The 21,727-nt window shown below is 27.5% G+C and overlaps 1 protein-coding gene across 1 annotated transcript; it reads left to right on the top strand.

Annotated features, from left to right (window-relative positions):
* Positions 1-5,092: 5,092 nt before the first annotated feature.
* Positions 5,093-19,886, top strand: LOC136074394 (replication factor C subunit 4-like). Its single transcript, XM_065786708.1, is given in 8 exon segments — positions 5,093-5,099; positions 5,379-5,481; positions 5,835-5,993; positions 17,042-17,102; positions 17,862-17,920; positions 19,456-19,495; positions 19,497-19,526; positions 19,798-19,886. Coding segments are annotated over 8 exon segments (537 nt in total). The 3' UTR covers positions 19,876-19,886.
* Positions 19,887-21,727: the final 1,841 nt, after the last annotated feature.

Genomic DNA, 21,727 nt, shown 5'->3' with positions numbered 1-21,727 from the left:
TATATATATATATATATATATATATATATATATATATATATATATATATATATATATTAATATATATATATATATATATATATATATATATATATATATATATATATGTATATATATATATATATATATATATATATATATATATAATATATGTATACATATATATATATATACATATATATATATATATATATATATATATATATATATATATATATATATATATATATATATATATATATATATATATATATATATACATATATATATATATATATATATATATATATATATATATATATACATATATATATATATATATATATATATATATATATATATATATATATATATATATATATGGCACCGCGTATATACTGATATACTGATGGCGCGTATATACTGCGTATATACTGATATACTGATATACTGATGGCACCGCGTATAACGCGGTTTCCTAATTGGTTTAAAATTCCCAAAGGTTTTTAAGATCATGGTCAAAAAAAAAAATGAAATCAGTCTCGGATTTAAATTGTTGCGCTAGTCTAGTAAAAAACGCAATTAGTACGCGCGACAAGTAAATGAATTAAGTTAATCAATTAAGAATTAAGATCGATTTTTTAATGTGAAAAAAAAAGTGTCTTCATTAACAAGCAAGATTATTCATTCAAAAGTTGAAAAAAAAATGTTTTTAATTTTTAATTGACGTCTGTTATTCTCCAGTTAAAATTGTGCAATACGTTTAATAAATTATTTTATTAACTTATTTTTGTTATTCAAAATTTCTTTATTTACATTCTTGCTTTTTATCTTAAGTTAGGAAAGGCACAAATAAAATTTGCATATTAATAAACATTATAATATAAAATAAGTTAATAACGTTTTTATATTAAAAGTTTATTAATAATTTCGGTAAAATAAGTTCGCTGGGAAAGTAAACCGAAAACAAACAAAAAATCAAAACTAAAACGTGTAATAAAAACGTATAATATATGTTATATTTGCATAAAACATAAAAGAAGATAATTAAATAATATTATAATATTATTAGATATTAACCAATGTTTACAATAATTACAATAATTAATTTTTTTTAATTTACAAATTCAAAATTTACGTAGATATTTAATGTATATTTGTAAATTGAAAAAAATCGATCTGCCCCTTAAATGTCTTTGTTACTTACTCGGTGTAGTTAAGGCAATTTTAAAATACTATAGCGTCTGTATGATATTTTCTTGACTACATTTTACTACATATTGCCGTTAAATGATCAGGTCTGCGAATCATGAAAAGACGGAAAAAATAAAATGATAAATTTTGCGGTATCATAAAACATAAATACTTGAAGCGAAAAAACCCAGATTGTAGATTTTTTTTTCTTTCTAAATCTTCTTAAAATCCTAATTCGCTTGTCCAAATTCGTATAAGATTTTAAATAAATACGATTTTTAGGTAAAATGAACATCATAGATTAAAAACTTTTAACGTTTATTGGCGCTTTTTCTTGATTGCAAGTTCTTTTTTGGTCGGAATTGTTGTATTTTTTGTAAAAATTGATAGAAATATTGTATTTTGACAACTATATAAAGCTAATAGGTTAGAAACGATTAGAACTAGGATCTATAGTAAACTAAGGCACTTTTTCAAAAGATTTTAACTAAATTCATGTTAACGCCGATGAGCGAAAGTGATCTAAAGGCTCCAAAATGGTATTCTTTGTATTCACAATTAGGGGTAGTAAAAAGGATTAGAAAATTATATAAAAAAGAGAAAAATTCTTCATATATTAAAAAAACCTGAAACGAAAAAAAATATTACATCTAAAGCTTTTGTTTTGACATAATACGCCTATAAAATCATGCCAATTTCAAATAAATAAATTCGAATAATTTGTAAATCGCCTTAACTACACCGAGTATTTAAATAAAAGTAGCATTATATTTGACGGAAATTAGCGAGCCAACCAATTTTTCAATAAAAGGTTATTAAAATTTCGGAAGCTTTAATTTAACTTTCATTTAAAAGCTATCGATTTAAATAAGTTTTTTACTATTTGAATTTATCTTATGATAAAAATTGTAATATAAAATATGATGAACAATAATACGATTACCTATGTAAGAAAGTTAAAAAATTTTTTTAACTATTAAAAAATTATTCGTTTCAAAATACTAAGTATTTTAAAACGAAAATTTATCTGATATATTCGAAATCTTTCCGAATAATTAGAACGTCTATTAATAATTAGAAAATCAAACGTCTGGATTGTACAAAAATTACAATTTTACGGATTTTAAAAACCTGTAATAATTTTTTAGTGTTTTCCTTCGTAAAAGCCGTAAAATTCTGGCATTCCTAAGTATAATGTATAGTTTTTTTTATCGACTGTCGTTAAAATGTTGTTTTAGCAAGTTAAAAAGTTACAAGAGGATCTTGAAAATCGTCAAAAATGTTTTTTTAAAAATTAAATACTATTTAGCATTATTTTTACATTTATAATTTAAAAATGAAAATAAAAATAAAAGAAGACAATATATGTAACTAATCGTTTAAACCTTTTAAAACTGTATTTAAAAGCGATTTACGCAATTAAAATAGATCAAAGTTTAAAGAAATAAATTTATTAATTCATTCATTAAAACTACAAACAATTGGCTTTTGTTCTAGTTTTCTCTCAACAATATAAAACAAAGGAGAAAAGCAATTTAAAAATGAAAACTGACGAAAATTGCTCAAAATGAAACAAGTTGAATAATTATAATTAAACATTTATAAAATATAAAAATGTTCCTGAAAAATAAAACAGAAAAATAGTCCTATGAATAACCCAGCAGAAATAGAAAATTTTTATTGAAACATAATTGTATCTAAAAAATTGTATCTACTTTTTTAAATGTCAGAATGTAATGACTTTTTTTTTCGAAGCCGCACCTAAATTCCTAATTTCGCTAAAACGCTGTATAAATTTTTTTTCTGGCTAACACCCTGATTATATATATATATATATATATATATATATATATATATATATATATATATGTATATATATATATATATATATATATATATATATATATATATATATATATATATATATATATATATATATATATATATATATATATATATATATATATATATATATATATATAGTATATATACATTTACATATCATAATTTTGAAGTCATTTTAAACTTATGTTAACATGAAATTATACTAAAATTATAAAAAAATATTATACTTTACCGTTTTGAAGCAATCAAATTTCATGAAAACATAAGATTAAAATGATTTAAATATATTATTTGTTTATGTCTAAAATTTATAGAATAGCATATTTCAAAATATTTTAACCCTTAAACCTAACCCTAAAACCTAACCCTAAGTCTAAACCAGCTATAATACTTAGATACGGGTATACCTGTTTTAAACAGGTATGATGAGTAAAATGACTTGAAAGTAAATAATTTACAGGTTTTACATTTTAAATCTTTCTTGCATAGTAGTTTAATATGCAGTTGCCCAAGTTTTATTATGATTTTTTTTTCCAGATAGTTAACATACACTGAATAGTTAAGTCTTGTTATAGTAAGCCAAGGCCTATATAGTTCTTGAGAGTATAACATAGGTGGAAGCACTAAAAAGTCAAAAATTCTTAACATGATTTTGTCTATTTCCCTATTACTTTTGTGGCAATGTTGTTCTCTATTTAAGATTAAAAATAATGCTGTATATTTTAATAAAAACGTTTTCTAGCTTGTATTAATTGTACATTAATTTTTCTGATTTCTTTTTTAAGGTGCAGTAAAAAGTGTTTGGACAACTTTGGAGAGGCTAACTGTGTGGATATCTTTTCCAAATCTTATGATATAAAAAGCAAAGACAAATAAGATTTTTATATTCAAGGATTGATAGATGTCACTAAAGTTAAAAGAAGAGTGCCACATCAAAAGGATCTTGAAAAACCAAAGCAGCCAAATAGCTTCTCCTATCATGTTATTTTATGCAATTTACGAATAAAGATATATTGCAGTGCACTTTTATCTGTCTTAAGTATTAGTGAAAAATGATTACGGAGAATAAGGAACCTTAAGGCTATCAGAATACCCCTGAAAAAAGAGAGGAAAAGGTATTACTAATTGTCTTTCTCATAGTGTTTAAATATTAAGACAATGTGGCAACTTTTTTGTGATGATTTGGGATGATTTTAAAACAAATTGGGATGATTTTAAAACAAATTTTAACTTTTGGTTTGGGCGCACACAAGTGGACACTGCAAGTGCGAAGAATTAAATCTTAGATTGAAATCACCACATTTCAATGATGTAGCCAAAAGAGCAGCACAGACTGATTTAGATGTTCATAAGCGCAGGAGTAAAAAATTTTACAATGTTTTAAAACATGAACCAGAAGATGGCACATTCTATCATTAGCGTTTGACTATATGAATACGATAAGCTTGCCAAAAATACCTGTTCAACAACTTTATTACATGAGACAGCTATCAGTCAATATTTTTTCTATACATAACATTAAAGAAGAAAAAAGTCATGTATATATATACCATAAAGGTCAAGGAAGAAAAGGGCCTAATGAAGTTGCAACTTTTTTAAATGATTATTTAATTGTGTAGTAAAAACTAATAATGGCAAATTAGTTTAAATAAAAATAAAATAAAATAAAAAAAAACTCATTTATATATGTGTGTGTGTGTGTGTGTGTGTGTGTGTGTGTGTGTGTGTGTTATATTTATTACTCGCATGTTAAAACATTGTTTTAAAGTATATAGTTGTAGTTCTTAAGGAGTTTTAATTTGTTTTCCTTCCTGAAATATTTGATTTTTTTTAAATGGACGAGTTTTTTGAAATTTCATATATTAATTATTAACAAACGAAATATTATAACAATTATCAAAGTTTACTAAGATGTTACTCTTGCATACATATTTTAAAAATATATTACAAAAAATTTGTATATTCAATATTAAAAGATATAAAGAGTTTTTTTTAATTTTCTCAAAAATGGGTTTTGAGAAAATCAGCCCTTTTAAAAAACACTGATTCAACTATCGCATAATTAAGCGAAAAAATGACTTGTATGTATAAAAATAAATAAAAGCAGCATTTTGTACTAAATGATCTTTAGTGTATTCTATATTTATTTTTGGAATTTTATCTATATAATAATCAAAAGTGAAAAAAAACAATTGCAAAGGATTACCTAAAAACTCCTGTTAATTATTTTCTACTAAATTAATAAGATGATTTTTATTAACTTTTTTTAAAAGTTGTAATAAACTTATAACAAATATGGGATCTTAAACAGGCCCATCTAACATTAAATTGTAAATGCTTATTTTTAAATGTTTTTTTAGATTTTAAAATGAGTGATTTTTTCTCCATAAACAAAAAGAAGCCTAAAGTAGCAAAATCTTTAGTTTTAAAAAGTAATCAAAATTTACCATGGGTCGAGAAATAGTAAGTTTTTTTTGGTAAAAAATATTTATTGTTCTAATAGTTCTACTTTTTGGTTCTACTTTTGAGGAGTTATTTAATAATTAATATTTGTGTCGTTAATTTTTTGACTTGTATGTATAAAAATATGGCATATAGTTGAAATCATCTAGTGTTTAATCCCGGCTAAATATTTAGGTGCTTTAGGAGAAGTAATGTGTTAATTTTAAATGACATTGTTGATTTTATTTGAACAAAAACAAAAATAAAAGACTCTAAGTGAAATAATCAGGAATTACTGATTTGTTTAAATATTTGCATTTTATTTTAAAATTTATTTAAATAAATGCTTATAATTTATATAGTTTTTTTTTTAGTCGACCCAAATCTATAGATGACGTTGCTTGCCAGGAACAAGTGGTAAGTGTTTTACGAAGCTTTATAACAGGAAATAATTTTCCCAATTTATTGTTTTATGGAAGACCTGGAACTGGAAAGACTTCAACAATTTTAGCTGTTTCCAAGCAGTTATTTGGGTATTTATATTTTATTATTATTTATGTTTCTACAATTATTTCTATTTACAAATATTTATAAATTTGACAAAATTACAAATGAGTGTTTAACATTTCATTAATATTAAGATTATCAATTTATTGCTAATTTTGTTTGAATCCTTTTTTTTTTACATATAATTTTTATAGTTTATATTGAATTGTTGCAATAGATTATTTTGGTTTTATGAACTGTATAGTTTTTTTGCTATACTTGTAGTATATGTGTACTTATGTAAATGATATTTCATATTATTTCATATCTTTTCTCAAAGAAGCTGATTTCATCAACAACTGTAAATATTAGAGTATTAACAGTACCATTTGGTTTGCAATTTTGAGGTAATGCAAAGATTTCTTTGTTTCAGCTTATCGATTAGCCAGAATATGAAAACTGGATAGCTTTTTGCTTAGGATGTAATGCACTATCTATAATTGAATTGAAACTTCTCTCCTAGTTTCAAACATGAATAAAGTACATAAAAATATGAAAAAACATTATTATTTTCCATTATTACCATTAAATTGTTTTAATCTATTCTTTACAAAATATTGTGGTCTTCGAAGTAACTGTATTAGTGGAGTCTTACCTCTTGCAAAATTCACCACACCTATTGCTTGCTTGCTCCTTGTAAAACTCATTCCAATACAGCTGTATTATTTTTCAATCTCATTCTTGATGGCTATTATCCTTTGATTTGCTTCAGTAGTAATATGTTTGGCCTAGGAAAATACTAGTGTTCAATTCACCTATTTGTTTTGAAATCAGGCTTTAATACTCAAACTTTTCTTCTCTTTTCTTTTGGAACTTCTTCACTAAATTATATCTTTTTGTTTTTTATTGTTCTCTTTTTTTTTGAGACTACAATCATTGCAATGTTGTTTTTATTCAAATTGACCTGACTCTTATTTTTCTCAAGCTAATATTGTTGCTATTGGTGACTTTAATGCTCATCACACCGAATGGCTTTGCTATAATTTCATTGACCCTGCTGGTTCTAAAGCTAAAAAAAAAATTTTTTTTTCTCTAATTTTACTTCTAATTAATATTGTAACTTATTTTCCAGAAAACCTTAACACCTACCTTTACTCCTTAATTTTTGTTTTATCTCTAATCCTAGCTTGCGCTCAGTTTCTCCACTTCTCCTTTTTACAAAAATAACTTTCTGGATTTATTTTTTGTTATTGCAAGAAATCCAGAACTCACTTCATTACTCTCTAAACTATATATTGCTTAACTTAGTAAGCCACTGGGGATGAAATTCAACCTAACCCGGGGCCGAGTTTGATAAAATATAGCCAGGCCCAGGGCCGGGTTTGTGACTGGGGCTGCATAAGGGAGACTGAAATTAGTCGGAATGCAGGGTTAGTTGAAACATTGAACTTTTGCACTGACTAGCAAGCAGTTTATTATTACAAGCAAGAAACAAAGGTTTCAAGAACTAAAATACATACTATTTTGTTGTTGGATAAAATAAATTGCAAAAATTAAGTTGTTGCTCAAGGTTTTAGAGAATTGTACACATGAAAGTAACTTTTTATGATTTTGTATTACTATTTGTAATCTTGTATTATAAAAGATAATAAAATAGTTTGATAACATCTAAGTAATATTTTTTTTGGGCTTTCTTTTAATGTCCTTTTTATAGGGTTTTGTGCATGGGATACATTAATTAAATCATTTAAGAATGCATTGGTTAAATGGGGGTTTGTTGGAAAGTTGTGATTAGGGTTTGTTGGAACGTTTTTGTTTTAAGGCATCAATTATAATCCTTCTACTATCGCTCATAGATTATTTTTGTTATTTTGTAATTATTCATACTGCCATACTAAATTAGAGTTTAAATCAAGGATCTTATTATTTAGCATGTGTTTTTATTTATTTAAATCTTGCCACCGCACATCGTTGACAGCGGCTTGTTCTTTATTAATTTGAACGCAAGCTGGCTTTGCGGCTTTTTAATATCAATTGAATTCTTTAAAACAATGGTTTTCAACTCTTTACAAATCTATGTTTAAAATGTTGTGCGTTTGAAACTTAAACATTTTAAAAGTTCTTTTATTTAGTTTTTCAAAGAGGTTTGTTGTTTAAATTTAAGTTATTTTTTCAATGTACGATTCTAATTTTTCTTAAAAACTATTTGCGTTCACGGCTATTAGAAATTTTGTAAAACTGCAATAGTGAAAGAGTTATCAGCATTAATAGATTATTTTTAGAATGCGTGATTATAAACAAAAGGCACCAGCAAAAGGTATGACATCAAGCGATATGATACTTGCTGCTGTCAAAAGAGTAGTTGAAAATGGATAAAAATGCCAAGGAGTTGCAGCAGGCTATGGCATTCCTCATATGAATCAAGAAGATACTGCATCAAAGTCAAAGCGATGCCAAGCACCCCGACCATTTTAACTGTGGGGTACCAAAACAATAGAAATGTTTTTACAATGGAAGAAGAGAATGCGCTTACGAGGTACATATTAGAAGCTTCACGCATATACTATGGCTTATACTATATATTTTACGCACATACTTCACGCATATACTATATATTTTGCACTTCTGCATGGGTTGAGCCCTGCAGAAGTGTAAAAGTTTGTTTACAATTACGCAAAAAAAACTAATTGCAAAGGTTATGTCTGTTAAAAAATATTTTCAACAGACATAACTTTTAAGTGCTGTAACTAATAAATTATAAAGATAATAAAAAAAATTTTGTTTTAGTTTAAATTGTGTAGAAATATTATTAACCAGAAAAAAAACAGTGTTTCAACCAATAAACTCAGAATCAGAAGTTGATAATTCCTACCTACTAAATCTAGACGTGCCTCACTTAAATTACGTTTTCAAATATATTTTTGCTATATTATATTGCAAAATGTTGATAGCAGATAATATTGCAAAAAGGAAACTGATTTATACAGATATAAAAACGTAAAGTAAAACAAAATAATATGAGAATACAAAAGAAACAAAAAGAAAAAGAAAGAAAAAAACAAGTGATAGCTTCTTTTTATTGCTTAGAACGCGAGACAAAGATACATTTTTTGCATTTTAATTGTGAAAAATGAATGAAAGTTTAATACTTTGCGTAGGTCGCTTTTAAATAAGGTTTTTACTAAATGATCGTTTACAATAGATAAACGTTTAAATCAACAACCTTTTAACCAACATAGACGGTTTTGTTTGGAAGTTTGGAAATCGGACTCAAAAATTATGGTCTTCGCATGGCCGACGACAGGGTCTTCAGAGTGGGGGGCATACTATGTCATTTCGATAAAAATTCCACAATTTCTTATAAAAATCATCAATTTCTTTAAAAAGAAAGAAGGTTTACACAAAAAAAGCGTAGGGGGAGGGGCGTGCCCCCTCAGAAATGAGAGGGAGCACGCTTTCTCTTGCATGTGAGGCGAGCAATCTACCACTGCGCCACACTGCTAAAAAAGAAAGAAATATTGCATAGTGTTAGGGGCTTTCAATTATTTTTTAGCCGTTTTTAAAAATCTAAATTCTGTTTAAATGAAGTTTTCAATCAATTATTGTCAAAAAAATTATTTGAATGTCTACTTTTTATTTATTTTGAACGCTGATAACATTTTTCATTTCTCACAAACAAAAAAACATAAAGGAAAATAAAATGAAATACAGCAAAAAAATGTGTATTAAATTATTTTTTATTTGATTATATTTTTTTATTCTTTTCTTAATGAACTCGGTGTCGGGTACCTGGTCTCAAAGCCGATTTTTACCATTGGGGACCTGGCATTTACTGGTTCCGGCACACCTCTAATCATCATCAGCCTTTATCCTTCCTCCTTTATGGGGTTTTTCTAATATAAACAATCTAGAGCATTTTCTTTCCTTCACTAAAGCTCATTTATACAATATGTAAGGCACTCTTTAAGTTTTCTTACTTTTGCCACTATCATTTTCTCTTGAAGGTGCTACCTCTCTACATGCTGATACCTAAATCATTTTAATCTTCTCTAAGAAATGCTGTTCAATACAATGTTTTTTTCTAATCTGTCTAAAATTATGCCTCCTTTACTTGTCTTGTTAGAGTCACACCACACATCCATTTAATCATCATCTCTTTCGGCAAATACTACACCATATAAATACTAAAGTTTATATAAATGTGTAAGGGTATAGTATGCCAGCATCTAAATAAATAGCAAACATGTTTATATCCATATTATATATGCATAAATGCGCATCTTGGAAGCTTTTATTCTTTCTGGAATAAAAGTTTGGAAGCTTTTATTTTAAGTCATGTCTTATTCTACTCCACATTTTTCACCATCTTTAGCAGTTGCTTTATTAAACCGTAATCATTTTTTTCATCTTTTTTATAAGAACATCTCTCTTAAGAACAATTGTCTTTTTATTATTGCAAGAAGCAACTGTAAAAAGGTCCTGTCTAATATTAAGCTCTGTTGTTCTCAGTTTACTAAATCTCGTTTCTTATCTCAGATGTTAGATTCTAGAGACTTTCGAAAAGTCTTTAACAGTGTCATTAACTAAAGTAAGTCTAACATTTAATCTCTAATTCATGAGTCTAATCTATTTACTTCTCCCTAGAATAGGGCAGAGTTATTTAGAAAGAACTTTTTCTTCTAATGTGACTCCTAAATCTAAACAGATTAACCCATTGTTAAACATCAAAACCACTCTGGCTTTCAATGCTAAAGTCAATTCTCAAATTAAACACTCAAACAGTTTGTGCTTCAGACAAGATTTCCACCAGTCTTAAAAAAGTGATCTCCAGAACTCTCTTCAATTTTTGCTAAACTATTAAAAAGTGCTAAAAAGTGGTTCCGATTTTAAAAAGTCTAGAAAACACTTTTACCTAACTATTCTACGATTAATCTTCACTCTATTATTAGTTTCTTTATATAAAGTTATAAATCATTAAATCATTTCCAGCTCTTGGAATTAGGGTCGGCATTCAGCAATGCCGACCTAATTACCGACCTCGTTTCTATGTTTTATGGTAACTCCTTTGTGTCAAATTTTTTTTGCTGACCTCTAACAGTTTGAAGTCGGCAATAAATTTATTGCCGACCTCATTTTTCCTGATTGCGAGTGTTGCGTTTCTTTTCTAACTGCAATACTTAAGTTATTCTTGAAAGCAGTTTTCCTTGCACATCAAAACCTTATAACTCTTACCTTTCTTCATGCTTTCCTTTTATATGCAACCAACAACTTTTTAAGAGTAGAGTTAACTGTTTTCTAGCTTTTAACCCTATCCTCTCTTTGTTTTAAAGTAACTCATAACTTAATAGTTGTTGCTTGCAACCTTGTTGGAAGTAAATTAGAGTTTAAAAATATATAAATATATGCCAGTATTTAATATATACTAAATGTAACCATAAAATTATTATATATAAAGTATTATAAATTTTTTTCTAGCCCTGGCTATCAAACCCTGTTAAATCTTATAAATTAGCCGGGGCCAGGGCCTGGTTCGCAAAAATTTTCTCATTTAGCCGGGGCCGAGGCCTTATTCACTTACTAGTTTAACTGAATTTTTTTTCTGCCTGATAGAAAATGACACCTGTGGTTTCAATTTTGTTGGAGATCTGATACTCCACACTTGGCCACATAAACCTTTTCTGTTCTAGCAGTTCTGAAATTTAAACTTATTGAAATTGATTATTGAAAAAAAAGTTTCAAAAATTATAAAATTTAATTTTTAAAATTTTGATGTACTGTCCTAATGTTAGCATGTGACACAGCAGAGTGTTAGCATTTGACACAGCGGAATGTAATAAAATATACCACAACAAGAAATAAAAAAAAATGAAATAAGAGAAATAAAATGTAATGATGTTAATACAACAAGAAGTAAAGAGAATGAAATAGACAAAATAAAACATCAGGACTTCATGGCAAAGTTTGACAGGAAAAAGTGGACAGCATCATGGAACTGGAATAAAAAATATGCTCAATAAATAATAATTTGCAAGAAAGCAAAGGCAAAAAGGTAGGTCCAGGAGGAGGCTACTTAATTGTGGTTATAACCCTCTCTCAACTCCAAAGCTCTGAAACACGAACCTTGACAAACAAGGCCTCTGCATGGAGATACAAGTTGAGCGTTGTATTACCAGGGGCGTGGTGGGGATCAAACTCGTATAAATTTGGATTATAATGTTAACCTTGCAAGAACGCAAGATCTTGAACAAGAACATGTTTTAGGATTGAAAGTCGAGAGAAATAAAAATGAGGAACTGATGTGGAAAATGGGACAATGTGGTACAATTTGAATCTTTTGATCCAATCACACAATCACAGCTGTTTAGCCTGTTAGGTATACTCATTGGACACTACCCGGTAGCAAGAAGTTTGTGTTTACAAGCTTCATATGTAAAATGTTTAGCTGGAAATATTCCTTAAAGTGATTTTATTTCTGAAGATGGTAAATAATAACTGAAAGAGTTGTTTCATCATGTAAAAAAGAGGACTCGATTGGTGGGAAACAGCTGGTACCAGTGAATGGATAAGGTGAGCTTTATTGTGATGCATCATCCATAGGACTTGGTGTGGTTCTGCTTATTGGAGGAATAGTTGTTGAAGATGCAGCATGGCTACAGCCAGCGAGTGACACACACACGTATTAATATATGTGAGCTGTGTTTAAAACTTTGAGGACTAAAGTTAGCTAGTAAGTGGAACATAAAGGAACTTTATTTCCCACTTACTGGGATAGTTAAACACAGTTTTGAAGGAAGTATATCACATAAAAACTCAGGGAATTTTTCAATTGTAAGTACAAACACAATTGTGACATTCAGATCATAGATAAAACTCCCTAACGGGATTATTAAACACATACACAGAATGATAAAAAGAACAGTCACCCGCTTGCATTGTTTGATTGTTCCGGCAGCCTTGCTGTACGAGGAAACAATCATTTAACTGCACTGAAAATCCATCTCAGTTTTGACAATGTTTGGGTAAAACCAACTCAAGAAATAAAATGTGACTAGCCATGGATACCAGGTGTTGTACAGAAGCAAAACACCTTGTCATTTGAGGTGGAAACTGCAAATTGGGTATATTCACGTCACAGAGTTCAAATGAACCATTCAACTATGTTTTTTTATGACTTTTAGAAATCAAATGAACCATTCAATGATGTTTTTTTATAGGCTAAAAGACAAAATTGATAATGCTAAAGGAAGATAAAGCAATGATGTCATTCAAGTTTGAAATAATTCTCAAGAATATAACGAACTGCAAGTAACGCCCTCCTAAGCAGTAAGGCCCCATAAAGTTTAGTTTAAAAGAGAGAGGATCTTAATATAAGAACGAGCATGATATACAAGTACAACTAAGAGATTTCTAAAGGTAGAGCCTGGAAACAGTATTTAGAATATGGGAAGCACAATAAAAGGAGGCAACCTTATTGAAAGCCTTTGATATGTGAAGAGCAATAGCTCTTGCCTCACTGCATCCATCTAATGCACAATAGAACTTTTCTGTTATTTTAATTAGAACCTTTCTTTTATTATAATTTAGTTATAACAGTTACTGTTAAATATTATTATAAATAAGTTAAATATCATAATAATAATAAGAATAAATGTTTATTAAACATTTGCATATAATACTTCCACCCCCCCCCCCTATCTTTTATAACTCTCATTATTAGGAAAAGCAAACTAAATAATATTTTACAGTTTGTAAATCAAATTTATTGAGTAATTACTCAGCTTTGTATAACTTAGCATAAAATATGCATTGAAGGTGCTAAACAGAAAATATCTCTGAATTTTCTTGTGAAAGTGTTACATAGAGCAAACTTTCTGTAAATTTAGCATAAAGATCTTGATTCTCTTCTGAAACGCTAAAAATATTTTATATAATTGATGGATGTCATAAATGTAGGTTACAAATGTCCTTTGTGACTTTAAGTTTCATTAGTATGAACTCTACAGATAGAAACATTCATATTAGTGCAAGTATCATCAAATGAAACTCTCTCAGGTATTGTAGAAAATGCATTTTTTTCCAAATTAAACTTTGTAGTATGGGTTATACAGAAACTTATTCAACAAAAATGAACAATATTACTTTTATGTGTTTAACACCAGTACTTGCACAAAAATTTACTTAAGGTGTCAATGAGGTGTTCAAGTGATTTCAGACAGGCTTATGAAATTTAGAGTCCCACAGACTCTATTACAAGGACTTTTACCATGCAATGTTCTGATAATGTGCCAATCTTCAGTTATGTGAAAATTTTGTAGGAATAGCATAAGTTATTCATACTTTTATAATTTTTGAATTGTTGCAAGTAGGTAACGTATTGATGTAAACTTATAAAAATTGTTTAACTGTTCACTAACAATCTCTAAAGTAAAGTTGCTGGAGCATTAAAAATTTGCTTTTGCTTTTGATAAAACTTATCATTTCTAATTTTATTTTTTTAAAACAAATTGTAATCAGTCAAAATTTATTTTTCTGGAGTTCTCACAATTATGAAGCATTTAACATACAATCTCTATTTTCAATGCTACAAACCTTGAGTTTCAAGTTTTGGTTTAATAAGTCATTTTTGATGATATTGACAAACACAAGTTGCAAGCAGATCCTCATGTATGCACCACCCTCATGTATGCACCTTAATCTTAAAATAATCATGAAATTGACTAAAAGAAGTCATTTTTGGATATGTTTTTTTAAACCATCTGATTTAACTGATTCTTTCTTTCTTTAACAATTCTTTAAATATTCAAATAAAAAATTACATGGTTCTGTGCGGAATACGTATCGCGCTCTACGTCCATTTTATCCTCGACAAAATCATCCATCAGAGCAGTTAATTCGATTAACCAAGGAACGTTTTTGCACCACGTTTACTCTTATTGATAACTCGCATCCCCAGAGACGCCGTACGGTGCGTACAGAAGAAGCTATTGCTACTGTAGAGCGTTGCATTGCGGAAGACCCGAATGAGTCTATCCGCCATCGAGCACAGGAATTGGATCTGTGTCCATCCACTGTATGGAAGATTTTGCGGAAGGATCTCGGTATGCGCGCTTACAAAATCCAACTCGTGCAAGAATTGAAGCCAAACGATCATCAAGCAAGGCGTAGATTCGTCGAATGGGCCCAAAACGAGATTGCCGTTGTTCCCGATTTTCATAAGCGAATTTTCTTTAGCGATGAAGCGCACTTCTGGTTGAATGGTTAAGTCAACAAACAAAACTGCCGCATTTGGAGTGAAGATAATCCTCAAGTGTATGTCAAAACACCGTTACATCCAGAAAAAATGACTGTTTGGTGCGCTTTATGGGCTGGTGGAATCATTGGTCCGTACTTCTTCAAAAATGATGATGGCCAGAACGTTACAATCAATGGTGATAGGTATAGAGCCATGATTACAAACTTTTTCATTCCTGAATTGAACAACCATGATGTCCAGGAGCTGTAGTTTTAACAAGACGGCGCAACATGTTACACAGCTCGTGCCACAATCGATTTATTGAAAGACACGTTTGGTGACCGCCTAATTTCACGTTTTGGACCTGTGAATTGGCCTCCAAGATCTTGTGATTTAACACCGCTAGACTACTTTCTGTGGGGCTATGTAAAGTCATTGGTCTATGCGGATAAGCCACAAACGCTTGACCATTTGGAAGACAACATTCGCCGTGTTATTGCCGATATACGGCCACAAATGTTGGAAAAAGTCATCGAAAATTGGACGTCCAGATTAGACTACATCCGAGCCAGCCGTGGCGGTCATATGCCAGAAATTATATTTAAAATGTAATGCCACAAGATTATCTTTCTAATAAAAAAAGTTCTTGTCAATCGAATAATCCATCGTTGTTTTATTGCAATTTAAAGTTCTATACCTCTAAAAAAAACACCCTTTAGTTACTTTCCTCTAGTTAATAATAACAAATTATTAGTTTTAGGGGGAGTTTTTACCAGTAAAACCATATTTTTAGATAATCTGCAAGAATATTTGTGATTACTGGAACAAAATGTTCAAAATCCATTTAAAGTAGTTATACATATTGCACAGTCTGCTTTTACTGAAAAAACATGTAAGTGTTACTTACAAAAGAAGTCTCTGTATTGTAAATAAAATTAAAAAATTTTAAACTATTTTAGACTCAAGGTGCAGAATAATAAAATTTTTATATAAAGTTACTATAATATAATATAAATAAATATTTAGTATAATATAACTTTTCATAGTCAATAATCAGGAGTAATAAAATGGCAAACATTAGCAGATGCTAACTTAACAATTGATTGTATATATGGTTTCCGTGAGATAATGAATAATAATCTTAAATGTAATGTAGAGGACTTGCTTTCTGCTTATTTATTGCTGTTATCAAGAGTTAAAAACAAAATCAAAAATTACTAGTAAATAAAGATGTTTGTTTTCAAGTGTTCTTGTGACTGATGCAGTTAAAAGACATGTCTTTGCTGAGTCAAGCGAGAATGAGTTGTGATGGAACTGCTGATACCAATTTTTTTGAGACACAAAATTATAAATCAATCCTCATTAATTTGTATAGTTTTCATTAATAAACACTTTTTGATTATTGCGTATAAGAAAACTAAAAAAATGATTTTATCTTATGATGTAAACTGCTTCTTGCTACAGTCCTCTAGAAGGCCTTTTAGAAAAAGACAAAGAAAAATTTGATATTATCTGTTAACTTTTTACCCTTTTTTATCAAGTAGGCTGACAAAGATATAAACTTGCACCTGTAGCATTATGAATGCTATGGTATTCTTGAATAAACTTTCTGGGTTCTTGTATGTCTCTATGACCAAATAAATCTATAGTACAATATTTCATACAATATATTTTATTATATAGTACAGCATTTCATATAAATTTTGCAGCATTTCACTATTTTCAATAAATTATTTGATTGTTTTATTTATTGGACTATATTTTAATAAAAATTTTTAAATAAAATACCAATTTCATCATATGATGAGGTTATAAATCTCATCATATAATGAGGGTTTTTTATATAAATTTTGATTTTTTTAGGCATGATATATACAAAAGTAGAGTATTGGAATTGAATGCATCAGATGAACGTGGTATACAGGTCAATTGTTTTAAATTGTGACACCAGTAGTTCTCATTATTATTTCCCAGGAGTTGGTTATGGTTATTAAGCACTAAATGGTTTGAATCTTTTTGTGTCAAATAGTTCTGACCTTTTAGTATTTATGGTTACTTCTGTATATTGGAGAAATTGAAAGTTTAAAAAGTATTGTAAAAAAAAGTAAGTTATGGATAAGATAAATAAGCATTATTTCCTAATTTTTTTATTTAACTTTTCCTATGCTAATTGCTATTTTATTTAAGTCCAAAAATCTTCAAATTTTATGACCTGAAAGTGGTACAAAGTTTTTATACTTTATATATGACATTATATTATCAGAATTCAAAAAATGTTAAAAGTAAATATTCTGAAGTTAGATGAATCAGTTTATGATATATAAGGTTTTTTTGTTTTTATATAGTTTATATGTGTAAAACTACATAACTATATAAAAACAAAAGTTTTTTGTTTCACGCTAGTAATAAGTCCGAAATGTAAATGATTTTAGTTTCACATTAGTAATAAGTCTAAAGCGTAAATGATTTTAATTTCAGGCAAGTGATGTTATGCATGTGTCATCAAGTCTGATGTTATGCATGTGTAGAAATCACAGTAAGCAGAATTTGATTTATATGAGACAAAAAATTTTTTTTTGTGCTTAATTTAGGTTTTACATAAGTGAACCCAATTTAGCATGATTTGTGGTAAGATTTAGTCAATAAAGAATTATTTTTAACAATTTAAAATTATTTTAATTAGGTAATTCAAGAGAAAGTAAAATATTTTGCCAGCCGGTCTGTTTCTTCTTTTAAAGTAGAGTAAGGACATTATCATATGAAGCTTTATTATCAATGTCCTAATTAATCAACAAATTTATACTTAGTTTATATTTGATTTATAGTTAAATTGTATTGTGTGTGTGTAGCTTTATTATCAATGTCCTAATTAATCAACTAATTTATACTTAGTTACTTTGCAACCAAAGTTAAATAAAACAATAGCAAATATTTGTAAAGCTTCGGTTGCGAAGTTTCACAAATTACTATTCGAATTACAAAACTATTAAATTATTAAATTTTAGTTTTGATGTGTTTTCATTATTTCAAAAACTTTTAATTTAATTGTCTGTATTTTTATTTTAGATTACATACAATTTTTTTTAGATTTGTCTAAAATCTAAAATAAATTGTATGTATTTTATTTTAGACTTTTTAATTATAGTTTATGATATGACATATGGCTTTTTAATTATAATTGAGATTAAATACTTTTGTAAGTAACTTACAAAAGTATTTTTTATTTGGCTTAGAAATCTTTATGAAAGTTCTTGTAATTATCAAAAACATGTTGAAACTAAAACTTGAAAGTTTTTTCTTAAAAAGTTGTTTATATAGTTTCTTAAACATTCATTAGGTACAACTAATATTACTGCATATATAAATTTTTTGAAAATCAAAGTGGAAATATTCCATATTTAATAATTTTTTAACATGGAGGACCAGATTTCTAAAAAAAGCAATTTAATTTTTTCATATAATATTTTTAGATTTTTAGATATTAAAGTTCTATATAGAACTTACTTACTAGCATAAAGAATCTTGGTGTTGTGTATGTTTGCTTATTTCACTTAAAATAGTTTGAAATTTTCTTTTTATAAATTATAAACTATAATTGGTTTAAGATGTTTTAACTCTAGAAAATTTCAATTTTGTAGCTTTTATATGATTTGCAAGTTTAGCAAAAAATTTAAACTTTTTAAAAAGACTGAATATTAAAAAAACACATTTTTTACTTGCTTTTTTAAAAATACCTATTTTAAATACTGTAATGCATTTTCCAGAAAATTCATTACAATATGAAAAATGTTTACTTAAAACTTATTTCTCCGCGAAGCAGCCTTGTTTATCAAGGTTTGTGCTTCAGAGTTATAGAGTTGAGAGAAGGTTATAACCACAATTAGGTAGCCTCCCCGTCTGTAGTGGCCTTCTCGGCCTTGGGGAGGTGAATTAAAAGAAAAAAAAAATATATAGTAAAATAGCTTTTACTATATTTGTAAGAAATATATTGTGAAAATGTTTTGTGCTGTTTTTAATTTGAACTACCTCTTAGTATCCTGTATTTTTTTCCCTCAAAGTTCAGAGGTTTTTTATAATTTTTTGAACTTCAGAGGTTATATAAATAAAAGGAGTTTTGAAACTTCTTTTAGGAATTTTTCATCTGTTTACATTTTTTTTAATTTAATTTAATATATAGATGTTATTTTTTGCAATTCAGTTTAATATAAAGAAATTGTTTTTATTCAATTTAATATATAGAAATTATCTTTACTCAATAATTAATAAATTATTCTTGGTGGTACACCTTGCCCTCCTTTCAATGTTGCAGTACAAAGTTGAAGCAGACTCAATGACAACAAGTGCTCAAGTAGTTTATCATTACTTTACCTAAATTAACATTGAATAAAAAACATTCAACTAAGAGTTAAAAACTACATTACTACATAAAATTAAGAAATAAAGATAATTGTTTATTAAATCATTTGAAGAATATAAATTGAAATAAAACCCAATGAATCATTAACAAAATACAAATTTTTTTAAATTAAATAATGTCTATAAATTTAACATCCTTATGTTTTTCTCTCATAACTTTATGTATATAATTATCTTTATGTTTTTGTTCATCTCATAATTAGGCAGCTTTAAGATGTACCATGGAGCGTCAAACAAAAGCAACAAGATTTTGTCTAATCTGCAACTACGTCAGTCGGTAATGTTTTCCATTTTCGTTCGTTTTTTATAATTAACATTTTATTAAACAAGAATAAAAAAATAAATTTTTTCAAATTTTATATACATATAATTTTAATTATAGATAAAAGGTCACATTAAAATTAAATCATAATAAAATTAAAATCAAAGAGTTATAGTCTATACAATTCAGATTTTTATTTTTTTTAAAGTTCCTAATTTCACTTTTAAACTTGTCATGTTTTTTGGAAGATTTTGAAAATGTTTGTATAATTACAGGGATTATCTCTATCCGAATATTTCCAGAATTCCGAATATTTTTCTCAATTTTTAATTTTTCCGGATAGCATAAATATAAATTTAGATATATATTTTTGTAAAGAAATATATATATTTTTTTTTAAGTTTTTTCACTCAGCACTCAAACAAAATTTTAAAAAATTTGAAAAAAAAGTTATAAACAACTCAGCTCTAAGCAAAATTAATAGGAAAATACAGGAAAATATATTCCAGAGTTTTTCCAAATATTTTAATTAAGCAATTTCCGGATTTTCAAAATATGGTCTGTATGATCTTTGTAATTATTACTTAAAGTTATAAAAACTAATTTTAAGTATTTTTCTTTAAAAATTTTTAATGTTGTCAGAATCTTTATGTTTAATAATTAAAATTTATCTTTAATCTATATTTTGATGATTTTTCCTTGAATTATAGAAACAATTACATCATGCTGTGCAAAATTTCGTTTCAAAGAGTTATCATCAAATGCAATTTATGAACAATTAAAATATATTTCACGTATGGAGGCAGTTGAAATTGAAGAAGAGGTTTATTAATTATAATTTATGTTTAATTTTATTAGATATTCAATTACAGTGGTATATTGATATCAATTTGATAGTAGTTATTTCATAACTAAATTATTTAACTTTTCTTAACTAAATTTTTTATTTAGTTTTCAACAGTTTTAATAACTAAATTATTTAATATTAAAATGTTTAAATATGAAATTATATTTAAACATTTTAGACATTTAAAATCTAAATAATTTATATTTATCTACATTGTAAAAATAAAGTTGTATCTATATAATTCATATCTATATGTACATTTTTAAAAGTTATATTTATATAACTATATGTATATGTATTAGGGATATGACTTTTTTGCAACCTACTAGGCCTGTATCGTAATTCAATGAACTTTTATGTAAAAAGAACGAATAGATGTTTCATTTTGACATGTTTTGAAAAAAGGTCACCCCAAAACCAAAAAATCGAATTTTCAATAGGTACACTTTTGTACAGTAAATGAATATTAAAGGCTGAAGATGTTGTAAGAGTCATACTCCTGTTGTTATTTTATTTATTTATGCAACATGTACTGTGATATAACAAAAAACATTATGTGATATATAATTATACAAGTATTACAAAATTAACAGTATCAAAGCGTCTAGTACAACAATATACATAACTGTCTGTGTCTATAGGCCTACTGTGTTTAGTACATGGGTCACATGATGCTCACGTCTCATAAAGAGTCTAGCGCTTATTACTTAGAATGAATCGAAGTTGCAGTTTGTCTTTCTTTCTGCAGGAAGCATACAGGTCTTGCATCACCTTGATTGCACGTTCAGCTATCTGATTACTTCGTGGTATGTCGATGACGGATGGCTCTTTCTTCCAGTGATTTTTGAATGACTGCAATGCCTTTTTGTAAGGCTTCAATACATCAGATAAATTCTTGAAGTCATTGTCATTGTACTTTTGACTACTAAACCAATGTTCTGCCCACTCATATGAAATGAACCTGCAAACCTTCTCCAAATTCTTTCTCGCTTCAGGCATAAGAATGAACGCCAGAATGGCGAGA

This window comes from Hydra vulgaris, chromosome 01 (genome assembly GCF_038396675.1).
Source record: "Hydra vulgaris chromosome 01, alternate assembly HydraT2T_AEP".
Taxonomy (NCBI): Eukaryota; Metazoa; Cnidaria; class Hydrozoa; order Anthoathecata; family Hydridae; genus Hydra; species Hydra vulgaris.
Note: the sequence above shows the minus strand (reverse complement) of the source record. Positions and strands in the feature narration are given on the sequence as shown.